Here is a 15,510-nt window from a genome sequence, read left to right on the forward strand (position 1 = left end):
ATAGCTACGCAGAGCGTCCAACAAACAGTGTTCGAGCTTGTCCAAGCTCCCAAGGTGACCGACTAGAGCCTCAATGCGGATGTCAGCTGGAAGAAGAGGTGGGAACAGTACATGTACGTTGGTATTGTTCGCCGACGCTGTACTGGGGGTGATGAACGACTGGAAGTCGCCTGACGTCCAGTTAAGACCCACATTGACCTGGAACTGCCTGAAGTGCTGTGCCTCTACTAACTTCTCAAAGCTGTCGACGATGTAACCAAAGAAGAATTGGTTGCACTGATTGACGCAAAGCTTAGGTCCGTTAAACCGACCAAGTACCCGATCTGGATGACCTTTCCTTGCAACTGTTGAAGGTCGACCTTCATAAGGACGACATCAACGCCAAAACTCTCAAGTACTATCAGCACTTTGCAACGCTCATCACGGTAAACGGACTTAGCAAGATTTTGGGGTGGGTGAGCCAGCCGACAATGAATACAAAAGCCGCATGGAATTGCAGAGCACGGATCTCATCGACAATTTGGAGCCGAAATTGCGCCGGGATGACATTCGTCGGCATATGAAATATGAATGACAAGAAGTCAAGCGGGATATTTAATGCTGTTCGTGATTATCAAATAGAAAGCATGTGCACAACATAAATACAATGTGCAAGCACAAGCACAGAAGGTCAAATTAAACTTTTCTACGAAAGAGAAGACGACTGGCCCCAGCAACAAACCTGGGCCCACATCGAAAAAATCTGGGGTACACAGCGATGCTGTCTGCTCGAGCAGCAAGACTGGTGGTTTGGGTGGTGGCGCTAAACAGCAGTCGCCAAAGCAAGAGACAGCTCCACCAAAGACTGGTTGTTGGCATTACCAGGGGCTTCACTGGCTGCGACACTGTCCCATTGAGGATGACAAGACTCGGGAGAAAATGAAAGAGGTTTAGGAAATGACTCGTCGACGTGTCAAGAAGATTGGCGTGATGCCTGCGCCGGGTGAAGGCTTAATGAATAGTCTTCTGACTATCCCGTTCTTTGTAGACACAAGCTCGGGTGAGATGTATTTGCCTCGCCAATCCACGGACAAGCTGATTGGCATTGGAGCAATCCTTGATGTGGTGAAATTAGCCAGTGTAGAGAAGAAACGTGCTGCAGGAGGGAATACTGTGGAATGTCGCTATGATGTGACCGTGAATCTACTGTTGCAAACTAGGCAGGTACATTTGGCTTAAGTGTACAGCAAGGTGATGAAAGGTCTCCACAGACTTCATCCTCGACAACGACACTTTGAAATCCCTCGACATCGATCTTAATAAGCAACAATCACAACTTGCGTTTCGACTGACCCTCCGGTTGTAGATGTTGTAGACAAAGAGCCGTTGGACTTGGAAGTGTACCGAAGGTGCCCCCCCCCCTTCCGTCCCCAATATGGTGCATACTGAGCTGGAGGAAATGATGGTAGCTGTCGGCAATAGCAGCTTTGGCAATGGATACTTAAAGCTTCTTCGGGACACTGTACTGAAACACGAAGATGTATGTCGTGTAAATCGACGATCCGCCGGCAGATATGGGTACACTTTGTATCACGATAAAAGACGACGGTCAGCCTTCAGAACGCGGCCCTGCAGATATCTCCTGCACAGTGTGGTTTTTCGACAGCACGTTCGAATGTAAAAATTGGTATTAGTTTACCGGAGCAACATAAGTCTGTAGGCTTGTGCAGCCGTACCGGTCCCAAAGGATAGACGACCGAAAATATAAAATTTTGTCGGTAGATTACCGACCTGTGAGCGTGATAGCCAAAACACGCCAACCTCGGGTGTCTACACACCACTGCATATTAGCGAATCACGACCAGTGTTATGACAGTCAGTGGACCAATCACCGCCCAGTTCTTTACAGCAAAAATCCTTCTTTATACTCTAAAGCACTGAGCTCTGAAGCCCGCCTTCCCTTACCTCAACGAAAGATGCCCACGACGACCAAGTGTACGACTGTCTGCAGCGACATGGCTCGCGAGGATTCTCAGCTGCTTATGGAAGACTTAAAGGTGTTCATCATTGTGAAGAGTCAGCTGGTTCCGTGTGTGATGTGTGCACTGACCAAGCCACACAAGATGCGGTACCAACTACTTAGGTGCTCCTCGGTAACATGCAACGCAGCCACGCCATATGATTCGTGTCGGTGGAAGGGTAAGGTGCTCACGTGCCAAAGCCTTAACCGCGTCACCAGAATGGAGACTGGTGCTCACGAGACGCTGGTGAGGGGCCCTCAAAAAGCCAAGATGCCCCCCCCCCTTCGACTCAAGGACTGCGGTCGTGAAATGGTAACGCAAGGGTTGAAGCCCGCTCGGATTTGCAATGGAATGGCTCGGCGATTTAGGTTGTCGAAGACTGAGATGCCGACGCTACGTCAGGCGCAGTGGTTCGTCCGAAGAATCTTCTACACCGCAATGACGATTATGACGAAATCCTGGGCAAGGTCGACCAGTTGGCTTATGGCTCGACCGTCTCAGACACGAATCCATTTTCGTTCGGATGGAAACGTGACGCGGCAAAACCAGATGTGGGGAACGGCTCTGACGAAACGCCATTTTTGGTGGGACTGAGAGCGAAGCATCTTCTACTGAATTCGGCCCGCGATCCAGAGTCATTAGTATCTCACATGGACGTCACGTTCAAGTTGAACCAAGTCGTGTATCTTGTCATTGTATGTGGCATCTCTGACATGTGTCGCTCGTTTCATCTTGTGGCACTTTTCATAACTTCCCAACGCTTGGAGGACACGTCACAGTGCTAATCAAGCTCCGCAGGATTTTTACTTCCGTGTCTGGGGGGCGACAACTGTTGGTCAAGTTCGTCATGGCCGATGCGGAAGCTGCCCAACAGAATGCAGTGACACGAGTCTTTGGTGTCGATTGTGACTTGATGTGCTTCTATCATGTGATGGCGGAATCTATGATCTCCATTCAGCTGATAGCCTAAGATGTAATGACGAACAGGTGAAACAGATTCTAACAAAGTGGTCGGATGAAGAGCAGCTGATTTGGTTCCAAGGCTATTTTGAACGCATAATGCTTCCATACCCCCAGTGGATACGTTACCACAAATAACCCAGTGGGGCAGTTCAACCATCTGATCAAGCGTGACTACATTCTTCGGACCAAACATAATATCGAGGCGCTGTTCCAGCTGCTGGCGTATTGCTGATGTCACCAGTCGGTAATTCTAAGAATCTTCAAGGAATACCCTGAAACCGCCCAGCAGTTAAACTCAAGGGTTAGGGAATCTCACCACCGAGATCTTCTTGCGGACATGACTCCCAGCCGGTCCAGCATCGAGCTTCAACTTGTTTTCCCAAACCCAGACGTGATTCGTGTGATGTCACGTGGTCGTGCGCATATCTATCTTCCGGAACTCGGGCGCACTCGCGAGGTAACCCCGGTGTTGAACTAGATGGGAGTGAGTTACGCGCGAATGGAGGCAGCCTGAGGGAGACTGGCATGGGAATTTGAGTATGAATTCGTGCGGATGCAAGTACTTCTTCAAGTTTGCAATCTGCGTCCACATGCGTTTTGCTCTGCAGATTAAGAACTACACCGGACTGGATGGTAAAAGGGCTCTAGTTAATCGTTCTGTGTCTAAAAAAACGCCGCCGATCGGATACGCCTAGTGCCCAAGTGCCCGGCGGTCGCCCACTGGCAAACCGACATGCGTTGAATACGGAGTAAAATTTGTTAGCCGTAAGTACAGTGGCTGCTTGCTAAACAAAGAAACCATAGCTTCTTGTTTATTAAATTAAATTAGTAATAGCATCACGTTTACCTTCAATTTTAGCTTCGCTTTATACAAACCTTGGTTTGCTTTCATTCTCCAACGGACCTCGACGATGGCAAGCCAACACGACGGGCTCCCAACGGACGTAGCCCCACCAACATCCTATCCTGCCTTCTTTAGATGGTGTCAAGCGCACCTCCGCAATAGTGGGTGGGACGCCTCGATGAGGCTGCGACCCGATACTTGAGGAAATAAGGTCATGTCCAACGAGATGATACCTCAATTACCGCAGACGCAATCAAGCGGCTGCTCGATGCTGTGCCAAACGCACGCATCAACAAGGCCCGCCACGTTGAGACAGCTGCTTTAGGTTACGACGCTGGTGAGGTGAAAGGGGCCTTTTTACTGGAACTGACTTAAGCGGTCTACCAACCTTCCAGATGTGGACCATCCTCGCTGATCGACGAACTAACAATCGTGTCCAATTCCTTACCTCTTGGCCGACATGGGAGCCGACAGCGTATCTCCCTTCAAACAAAATACGTACGTACCGTAGGCGCCAGCAGCGCCGAGTAGAGCGCGCCTACGTTGAAGTGAAAGCGGCAGAAGATTAAACAAGTATTAGCAGGCGCATGATACATATTTTTTCCCTCCATGATACATTTCTATTTCTTTACCTCATGTAGAACTCTTTCTATGGTCAACACTAGCAACGCACTAGGCCATCCGCAAGAGCAGTACAGAGGCTTCACCCTACAACATGCTCAGCACAAGTCAGCCCGACGCTAGCAAACCATATTACAACTCTGCATATCTGGGTAGAACGTAGGGATAGTCTGGATACCGAGGTAGAGCGTAGCGGTAGCGTGCACGTCGGTAGCTGGGACTTCACTGTGCACGGACGTCGCCGTACCGGAAGTCACGGCCGAGGAACGTTGCGCCCGCGCCCAAGGCCTTGCTGTCTTGTGAGAAAAATGCCGAATGAGCTGACTGCTCCTCGCTACAAGGGGCAGTCAGTTCATTGGTTACATGTCGGAGACGCATGAATGGTCCACGTTTTACTGAGCCTCTGCCGCAGACCCTCTAACGCATTTCCAGAGAGCAGTCAACACACGCACGATCTTTGAGGCACGCAGACTGTGCGTGTGCAGGCTGCATTTCGCATTGCATTTGTACTAATTTGTCAATCATGAGAGCCGGCAAGCAATTTGGTGCATTTGCTCACTGGAAAAGTCCCATTGCAATCCAACGGGAGCGAACGACGGCGCGTGCTTTCCAAAAACCGTTGAAGCATTCAGAATCAACAGGCAGCCGCGGAGACGCGGTACAACCTACGGGACGGGCTAAGCTTTTTGCCAGGAGCATGTAACGTAGCTGCACCAAGTCAACGTGCAGTGTCGTTCTTTGTCATTGCCATTGAGACCAATCCTGACCATAACATGGCCGTCATCACTAGCGCTGAATCCGCTTAAACTTTTGACAAGTCCTACTGCGCCATCGTGCCGTGCATCACTACCTGATGCCTATCCAGCAATTTAACACTTCGTGCTTATAGCTCCCACAGGGGCTCTGCTACGACGATAATCGGGTAGTTAGCTATGGTCTGAAAGATCATCTCGCAATATACTTGCTTTGCAACAAGCTAACTCCGAACAACTTCTCTCGTGTCCCGTTCTTCCACCCCCTACTTGTTGACGCCCCTTTACACTCCGTCTCCTGAGCCGCTCTACATTTAGTAGCACTTGCCTTCTTTGTGTGGTACATTGACCAATCAAGGCTCTCCATTTCAGTCAGTCGCGTTTCAAGAAACATCCTGTATTTCAATAAATATCGTCCAAGAACAAAATAGTATTTCGTCCATTCCTGTTGCTTCTAGTTTCCTAAATTATAAGCATTGACAGCTTATACACCTCTACTACGCCGCCATTGCACCACCTACGTCTCCGTGATGTCTGCCGATCTAGCCAAAGTTTTTTGGCTGCTTTGCCCAATCCTCTACAGCAGCAGAACACGGCGCTTACGCAGGCGCTGGTAGAGCAGCTGCCGTGGCAGCGGATTGCACTTGCTCAGAAAGAGGCCTGTATCAAGACATCTCCATGTCTACCTTCTCGGGTTTGCCTAAATAATATGTCGACGAGTTCGTTTCCGCCAAGCTCTCTGTAACGGAGTTACACGCAAGTGGCTACATGTAACCACTTGGTTACGAAGAAGGTTTTTCCACGTCGGTGTGAGATACACCAATGGTTACATTTGGCAGACTATTGGTCGGAATGCATTTAGGGCATTCATTGGTTGAAAGTCAATATCTTCAACCAATTAGAGTTGTAGGATTCTGTCAATAAAACGTTGGCAAATACCTTTCATTTAGAATATAGATTAGGAGAAAAACCCAAACAAAAAGAATAATAGCTCTCAACTTTACTGGAAATTGGCTTTGCTTTTCGATTTAAGTAAAGGTATACTTTTGGACAAAAGTTTAGTTAATCTAAGTGAAACACATCTTACGCTTCCTCATACACGTGCGCTAACGTGTAAGCCGAAGGAGTGGGCTTAGCGTAGGCCCATTACACTTTCCATGAATGGCGGAAACATCGACTATTACCTGGACGCCAATCAGCACCGTCTGGTATCCATGCTCGCTGCAAATCTGCGTTTTGGAGCCGCATCGTGATACCACACACGTGTCGTCATTGATAGTTAGTAACTGAACACCTAGGATATTTCCAAGCACCTTTGACCCGTGAGTTCGTACCACCGGATTAAAAATAGCGGGTGCGGGCATCGATCAAATAGTGCTGTAAAACGGCCTAAATTGAGGATTACGCTGCTCAATTTCGTCACCTTGTTGCTAGGCTGCGTGACATGAGTCAGCTCGATCAGATCAACCGTTTTTGTGACGGTTTAGAAGCCGAATTCCGCAACGAAGTAAGCTACCGTCGCTGTTCTGCCCTATCGCAGCCATTGAGTGAGCTCAGGCGTACGAACGTACGCGTTTCGGGGGAGCCACTGACTCTCCACGTGTGGAAGCTATGCGCTCAGATCATACTGCTGACAATGGTTTCCCTATTCATTTGGAGATCGGTGCGGCTAACCCACGTCAGGTATCGACGGACACCTGCCATCGACTTGGACTTTGTTTCTACTGCAAACGACAGGGCACATCATTAATCGCCGTTTAGTCTGTCAGGCGCGTCCGTGGCGAAATGGCGAGAGCGAGCTCAGTCGCCGTGATGTCCGTACCGCTATGGCAATAGGCAGTGTGAAGAACCATCTGTAAACAAGAGCACCGGGGATGGGAATGATGTAATTGAAATGGAGCATCCTGCGTGCTATTCTGTGCATGTGAGCACAGTGGCCATAGAAGAGGTTGCTAACACCAAGCCGGTGGCCAATTTGCTCATGTAAATTGCCATAGTGGATGTTCATTTGGTTCGCCTACTGATTGATTTGGGTTCCACGCATAACATCATCAGGTCAGGCCACAATACCCCCCGGCTGGCTCCAATAAGACGTTTTGACGGGAATATGTCGCCGCCTACTGCAACGGCCTATGCCCCCTGTCAAGTTTGAAAGGCATTCGCGTTCATCTGTTTACTTCATGGAATGGATAATTTTGCACCGCGATAACGACATTTTGTGGCAAAAATGGCATCGCGAGTTGAACCAGTTATTAATTGGCAGAAGCGAATGATTGCAACCACGCAAGAGGAGCTACAACCAATCAGCGCCGATTCGCTCAATGAGATACTGTATTGCGTTCGCTTTGCGGAAAATTTCCAGTTGCGTATAGTGCCAGTACGAATCATTTTATAGATACTCGCATGTAGCCTTTAATCGCACGCTATGCTGATATTTCTCTCCATCAACTTCCGAAGGTGCTACCTCCAGCGCGCTCTATCGAATATGAGATCACGCTCAGGCTGGGAGTCCGCCCTCAACATCGAGCAAGTTTCCGACTGTTACCCGTGAAGCAGCAACCGCTGCAGGAGTTTGGGGACTCTTTGCTGGAGCAAAAAGGATTTAAGTGAGCGATATGCCATAGATGGCCAACCTAATATGTTATCCCAATATGCTATACAAAAATTATCTGCAGCTCGGAAGAAATACCTAGAGACGAGAAGAGCTTCTACGCGAGCAGAATGTCTTGAAGTGGGGATCCAGACGCTTGGATGGTCGACTAAATTTGCAAAGCGAGGTTCCTAAGGTTCTCCTATCGGGGTTCTACAACGTTTTCGACATGATACAGTGTGCTCGCTACATCTCGATATAGCATCGGGATATCAACAGATGCGGTGGCTCCGTCGTCGCGTCATTTCACTGATTTCCAGACTTCTCAAGATGAATATGAATAGTTGGTAGCTCCCATGGGATTGACAAGAATATCAGGCACATGAACTCGCTTGATGGTGTCGTTTTTTACTGGTGCGAACTTTTTGTTGTTGTTGTGGTGGTGTATACAGATGCTAGTTGCGTTTCAGCACTACTGTCGCGCCCCGCACAATGCTGTTCTTCGTGAGCTTAATAAGAATCTACTCTACGCGCGCAAGGAGAAGTGCGTCTTCATGCGCAGGTAATTTTATAGGCGCTCCCGAGCCACGGGTGAATACGCGATAGATTAAGGATGTGTCATCATGGGTTGCTCCGGTCAACCGACGCGAATTACAGCGATTCGTGAGATTCGTGAATTTTAAGGATTGATTGCTGTCTCGGCCACGATGCTCGCACCTATTAATGATCCTCTAAAGGACAGGCTCATTGGCGTTGGTATCAACCTCTTGAACTCGCGTTCTACAGGGATTAACGAAAGCACCGGTATTGCAGCTTCCCAGCTTCTAGTTTACGTTTATGGCTACTACGGATGTATCCAGCTTTGGTGCTGGTGGTGTGCTGTCGCAGCTAAAGGATGGCGTGGACTTACGTGCTGTATACTTCTCGGAGCAGCTAAAACCATGTGATATAGATAGCCGGTAGTTGAGCAAGAATTATTGGTTATCAAGTTGTGCCTCGAGGTCTGGAGGGTGTATTTGATTGGTGCCATATTTCGCTTGTTTACTGACAGCATCGCGTGCCACTGTACATTGGTGCCATCGGGGGAGAAACGATCGGCGAAGTTGAAGCGGTGGGTGGGTTATCTTTCAACTCGAAGTATACCACCGTACTGGAGCAGCAAACGTCGAGGCTGACGCACTGCCGAGGGCCTCTCACCCTTCCAATTTGTCCCATGTAACTTGCGGCCTTGCGGTATTGTGCGAAGATTAGACGTTTGCGACAGCAGCCCGAAACCGGCCGCAGACGCCGGTGATCTCTTCAATGCTCAGTACTTCGTTTATCTTGTTGGTTCGAGCTGCTCGTGCGGCCTACGACAACAATAGTTTTCCACGAAGTGACTGGAGTATCTTATCGGAGCAGAAAATGTGAAACAAAACCGAGCTGGAAACCGGTATCCGTGTGGGACATATAATGGGTCACTTAGCGAAGTATACACATACCAAGATAAAGCAAGAGGACGAACTAGCTTTCGGACACATTGTGGGCCAAAGTACATACATTATTCAAGTCATTTACACGACGACTGACTGCTGCTGCTGTGCTCTCAGAGATTTCCGAGTCTTTTGCGTTCGAAAGCGAGGTTTGTCCTCCATGTTCATCAGATCCCTTTCAAGTCGCTCGGCTTTCTTGCACTATTTTTCTAGCTCTTTAGCCACGCGCTCGTTGTCCTTCTTTTTGAGGGCTTCAAGCATTTGTCCGTGCGTTAGAAGCACTCCACCTGAGTGGCGCTCATCCACAAACGCTCCTCGTTTTCGCTTGCTTTGCTGCGGTGTGTACGTTTCCCTCGCCACCAAATTGACTAGCTCCAGGGCGTCGAGATCCAGACCTTGCCGCTCAAGCCGTTTGCGCTGGCGCTCACTCAACTGAAGTGTCCGTACATGAGGCACCACAGCTGCGTGATGGGGAAGCTTACGCTTGTTAACGTGTGGCGTGTTGCCAATAAGTGCAGACAGCATCATGTCGATTGACAGTGGGTAAATTCCGGTCTTAGCAAACGCAGCTACTGCATTCTTCTTCGAGAAGGCCAAATCAAATGGCATGCGCGTCAGCTCAACGACGTCATCTCGAGTAGGTAGAAGCCCTCTGTTGTGAGAAGGAAATAGTTGTAACTGCTTCTCGTAAAGTCTCTTGAAGGGTTGGTTTGTGCCCACATCCAGTGGCTGCAGGAAGTGCGATGTGTGCGCTGGAAGCACGAGAATATGCACGTCATGCTCGCATCCCCATCGGACGGTGTGATAATTAACATGAGCAAATGTCCATCCAAAATCAGCAGTTGCGGGCGCTCTGCAGGCAACTTGCTAACGAACCGCTTAAACCAATGCCGAAAAAGGTCTCCATTAATGTTCGACGATTCGGACATTGCGCACACAGCACCTTCTGGAGCATGCTCCATCCATTCCACCTTGCGGCGAACTCCAGCAAAAATGTACATGGGCGGCATGATCGTGCCCGCTGCACTAATACAGCCCATGATACTGACGTTCTCACGATCAGAAGAGCGCTGGACGTTGGCTGGGCATCCTTTCGGAGCTACAACACGCTCTTGGCAAGTGCCTTGGGCACACACACCAACTTCATCACAGTTCCAAACTTGAGCAGGGCGTTCGCCCAGCCCCAACTCGCTGACAGCAGCTTCTAGATTACCAAAGTAGTGTTTAACAGCGTCCTCAGTCGACCCCTCCGCGCGCTTCCCCTCCAAAATTCGCGCCTTTCGCAGCGACAACCAGGGTGAGTGCTTCTTCATCCAGCGCTGCACAAACTTTCGGTTTGGAAAACGCTCAGGAACCGGCCAGAGTGAGGAAACCAGCGCGGCTTGGCGAATAAAGTAGCTGAGAGACGGCAGCCCAATACACATTCCTCGTTTGGCGTGAAACCCAACGATCTCGTGGTGTAACGAGGTACGTAGCCCTAAGTGTACCCTGGTTACATGAAGTGTGACACTTCACACTTCAGGAGTATGACACGTCATACTCCGAGATATTTGGTACAAGGTACCAAGGTCGTTCAATGCCAACCATTGGTTAAATGACATTGCATTTCTATAGGTAACTAACAGTTTGTATTAAACCCAAACTTAATCTACCTATAAATATACTCAGTTTACAATCTACCTTATTTGGGTCACTTCGCTCTCTTGAATAAAAGAGGGGACCTGTGAACTGCCGTTCACTGAGAGTTTGTATACTCTCGGAAGATAACTTCCTCTTGCGCAAGGTGCTGTGTGACCCCGTCACACTTGGTAGCACTTGTAGTCAATCCACGCCATCGCGGGTAGACTACCTGAACCTCCGAAGTTCGTTGCCATGGATAGGAACGACTTCTCTCATTTGAACGACTCTCAGTTCGAGTCGGTTCGGAAGATGGCAGGCATCTTCGGGATGGAGGCCCTGCAGAGCCTGGTGGTGTCAACACCGGCTGAGCAGCTCGAGCGCGTCAATGCATTCGACGCGTACGAGCAGGGCCTCATCGCGCATGTGCGGGAGAACCTGCAGGCTCCGGCGGCGGAAGCAAATTCGCCTCACCCGAAGCCAATACGGCTGAAGGTAAAGCCGTATGAAGGGAAGGAAGGCGAGAACCTTCACTTCTGGGTCCGAGAAGTAGAGCTCGCGATGGACGCGGCTCTGATCTCGACCGAGCAACTGCGTGTTGCTTTTGCACTCTCCAACCTTAGCGGTCGTGCTAAGAGTTGGGTGTACACTCGGGAAGCAACATCCCCTGGATGTTTCACATCCTGGGCTCAGCTGTGCGAACAGCTCCGAGCCGCGTTCCTCCCGGCGAACTACGAGTACCGCCAGCGTTCGCGCTTCCTCGCGTGTAAACAAGGAAGGCGCGAACTGCACGAGTATGTGCAAGAGATACGGGAGCTCACGGCGTCCCTAGTGGGAAACCCACTCAATGAACACATCAAGATGACTGTGTTCATGGACGGCCTTCGAGTGGGCCCCGCACGCACTCAGCTGTTCCGGGTACAGGCAAGCACCCTTGAAGGGGCGATTCAAGTGGCTCTTCAAGAAGAGTACAGCCATCGCCAGGCGCGTACGCCGGCCTCAGCGTGGCCTGGTAGCTCCTTGTCGGCTCCCGGTCGAACAAGCCCCAACGGATTAGTTCCCATGGAACTCGGGTCCGCCGAACAGCGTGACATCCGCTGCTTCGGCTGTGGGAAGATGGGCCACTTCAAGCGCGACTGTCCCGCGGAAAGACTCCGCAGACGGTCCTTCCCCAAGCCCGTCCTCAAGGGTCGCTGGCAGAAGCCAGGATCCCGGGGACAGGGGAACACAGGGAACCAGTAGGGGCGGGGCGGCCTACTGGGGAAGAACTAAGTCTTCGTGATGGGTGCGCGGGTGGCGCGTACCACGGGGACTTAGCCCCTGAGAGTCTTCGCACTCTCGAATCGGCGAAGAGCAGCGGCGGGTTGCTCGTAGTACACGGATGTGTACGGGGATACGATCATCCCTTTAGAATCTTGATTGACTCTGGGGCGTCGAAGAATTTCGCACGCCGCCAGACGGTTGCTCGTAACAGTAACAAGTTGTCCGAAGCTTTGAGAGAAAGCAAGGGCAACGGGACGGTGTCAGTGCGACTGGCCGACGGGAAGGTCGTCACTGTCCCCAACGTCCAAGTGGATCTGGCTGTCAAGTTTGATGACCTTGACAGCCTCGAACAGTTCACTGTTCTCGATATGGATCCATATGATATGATCCTGGGCATGCCCTGGCTTGAGAAGCACGAACCCTGGATCGACTGGCGAGGCAAGGCAATCGGTGCCAGCCGCCCTGCGCAGTCCGACAGAGCATTGGTGAGTCATGTTTCCACCTCTGTCAGGACCCGGGGCGCCCGCGAGGGCTGCCAGGGTACCAAAGCATCCGGCAGATGCTTGGGAGTCGTCGACGTATATGACGACTCCGAGGATGTTTTGATGGTGGCCGCGCCCAGAAGAGGCGCTGGCCAAGTGGGTTACTTAGGTCCACAGGCGGGTAACTTAGTTCCGCAGACAGCTGCAGCTGTCATGAACACTGAGAACAGCGTGTTCAGAGTGGGTAACAGAGTTCCACTCACGGTCGCCCAGACCTTAACTGAAGAGGAAGACGTCGGATACGCTTCCTGTGTGGGTAACACAGTGCCACACACGGTCGCCCAGACCTTAACTGAAGAGGAAGGCGCTGAACACGCTTCCTGTGTGGGTAACACAGTGCCACACGCGGTCGCCCAGACCTTAACTGAAGAGGAAGGCGTTGAACACGCTTCCTGTGTGGGTACAACAGTATCACACGAGGCCACGAGTGCCTCGGATGTCGTAGCGACGACATCCTTAGACGTGGGCAGCAAAGCTCCCCGTCACAGACGCCGTCGGCAAAGACACCGCCGCCGCCTCAAGTCGGATCCGAACTTCGTTCCGATCGACGTCGCTTCAAGCGACTCGGAGTCCAGGGCCCGGGCTCCTCCGACAAGGACGGTGGAAGAGTGTTATCACATCTTCGATGGCGAGACAGGTTTACCCGTCAAGGCATCTGGTGTCCACTCGGAACCGTTGCCAGAGGTTGCGGCGATACTGAACCTCGAGGAAATGACGGATGAGTCTTTCCTGGCCAACCTCAAGGCTGGAGAGATTGCTGAGATGGTACTCATGAGACCTGAGACCACTCAGGAGGAGCTGAACTCCTCCTCTGTCTTGGACGAGAACGTCCTGGAAGACATGAACAAGCAGCGTCAGGCGCGCTTGGGTTCTGAGATTCTCAAGAACCCCAAGGATCCGGTGTATCCTTTGGTGACGGAGTATGCGGACGTGGTGAACAAACACCCACCGACCCAACTCCCACCGGATCAAGGCGTACGGCACGAGATTGATCTCGTGCCCGGCACAAAGTATTGTGTCACGAGGCAATGGCCTCTCCCGCGCGAACAATACGAGGTCATTGATGCCTTCTTCGCCGCGAAAGCGAAGGCAGGCATGGTGCGGGAATCGAAATCCCCGCACTCGACGCCGACTTTCTGCGTTCGGAAGCCGAACGGAAAGTGGCTTCTGGTTTACGCTTATAACAAGCTGAACAACGCAACGGTGCCGGCCCAAACACCGATCTTACGAAAGGATGTGTTGTTGAACAACATGGCCGGGAGCGTACTGTACAGTGCGCTGGATTTGGTAGACGGATACTACCAAATCCTGATGCGAGAGAGTGACATCCCGCTCACCGCGGTAAGCACTCCAAGCGGAATGCTTTGGGAGTGGCTCGTCATGCCGCAGGGCTTGTCTAACGCCCCGGCGACGTTCAATCGCCTGGTGACGCAATTGTTCCGCCCTTTGCGTACCTTCGTACAGACGTACTTCGACGACATATGCGTCCATAGCCGTGCCGAGGGAGGCAAGACGGCCATGGAGGTGCATCTAGGACACCTCCGCCGAGTGTTGGACGTGATGCGAGCGAACAAGCTCTACGCCAACATCGACAAGTGCGTTTTCGCGTCACCAGAGATTAAAGTCCTCGGTTGCTTCGTCAGCAGCGTGGGCGTTCGGGCTGACCCAGACAAGGTCAAGGCCATAGCAGCATGGCCGACGCCCCGATCCCAGAAGGATCTTCGAAAGTGGTTGGGCTTGGCCAACTACCTTCACAAGTACAGCGCTGGGTACGCGGGCTTCGCTAAGCCCTTGTCGAGCCTCCTTCAGAAGGACGTCGACTGGCGCTGGGAACAAGAGCACCAGGATGCTTTTGACAGCATCAAGGCCAGTCTCCAAGAGGCCCCTGTCCTGGCTCTGCCGGACGAGACGAAGCCGTTTAGCGTCGTCTGCGATGCCTCCGATTGCGCCATCGGGTGTGCATTGCTGCAGGACGACACGGCTGGACAGGAACGAGTCATCTCGCTCCAGTCCAGGCAGCTCAAAGCCGCCAAACGGAACTACCCTGTCCATGACAAGGAGCTCCTGGCAATGTAATATGCCCTTGTGAAGTTCCGTGTTCACCTTCTGGGCTCTAGGCCCTTTGTGATCTACACAGACCACGCGTCCTTGAGGACGGCGACTAACTCGCCTCACCTCTCCCAAAGGATGGCGAGGTGGCTGTCCTTCTTCGCGGAATACAACTTCCGCGTCGAATACAAGCCGGGCAAGCTCAACGTGCTTGCGGACGCCCTCTCTCGGCGTCCCGACTATGAGATGGCCCACATCACGCGGGTGACAACGGATCTATATGATCGGATACGCATGGCGTATCGGGACGATGAGGCTGTCGCGCCTATCGTCAAGCTCCTCATGGCAGGAACGAGCGCGAAGTCCGACTCACTCTCGTCGCGACAGCGCTCACGGCTCCACCGATATGAGTTGAAGGAGGGTCTCCTCTATTATCGGGTGGAGCCCACTGATCCTCCACGGGTGGTTGTACCCAACGACGAGGATCTGAAGTTCGACATCCTCGCGGAGGCGCATGACGCGCCCTCCAGCGGCCACTTGGGCCGCGAGAAGACCTTTCTGTCGGTCTCTCAGTCCTTCTGGTGGACCCACATGTACAAGTGGGTCGCCCGGTACGTCAAGACATGCGAAACATGTCAGCGGGTCAAACCCGCAGGGCACTCTTCGGCTCCACTACAGAGCCTGCCCGTACCGGCTGATTGTTGGAAGTCGATGAGTCTTGACTTCATCTTTGGGCTTCCCGCCGACGGACACGGCAACACCGGAATTTTGGTGTTCGTGTGTCGGCTGAGCAAGAT

General features: G+C 51.7%; 2 protein-coding genes across 2 annotated transcripts; both read left to right on the forward strand.

The window, feature by feature from the left end:
* Positions 1 to 2,309: 2,309 nt before the first annotated feature.
* On the forward strand, positions 2,310 to 2,785 carry PITG_23325 (uncharacterized protein; the record flags this gene model as incomplete). The annotated part of the gene is made up of 2 exons (XM_002900760.1): positions 2,310 to 2,414; positions 2,468 to 2,785. The coding sequence occupies 2 exons, from the start codon at positions 2,310 to 2,312 to the stop codon at positions 2,783 to 2,785; spliced, it is 423 nt and encodes a 140-aa protein (XP_002900806.1).
* A 3,552-nt stretch (positions 2,786 to 6,337) lies between these two features.
* Positions 6,338 to 7,204, forward strand: PITG_12190 (uncharacterized protein; the record flags this gene model as incomplete). Its single annotated transcript, XM_002900761.1, has 3 exons — positions 6,338 to 6,429; positions 6,615 to 6,747; positions 7,178 to 7,204. 3 exons carry the CDS (start codon positions 6,338 to 6,340, stop codon positions 7,202 to 7,204), a joined length of 252 nt encoding a protein of 83 aa, XP_002900807.1.
* Between the last annotated feature and the right edge of the window lie 8,306 nt (positions 7,205 to 15,510).

This window comes from Phytophthora infestans, genomic scaffold (genome assembly GCF_000142945.1).
Source record: "Phytophthora infestans T30-4 supercont1.24 genomic scaffold, whole genome shotgun sequence".
NCBI classification, from domain to species: Eukaryota; Oomycota; class Peronosporomycetes; order Peronosporales; family Peronosporaceae; genus Phytophthora; species Phytophthora infestans.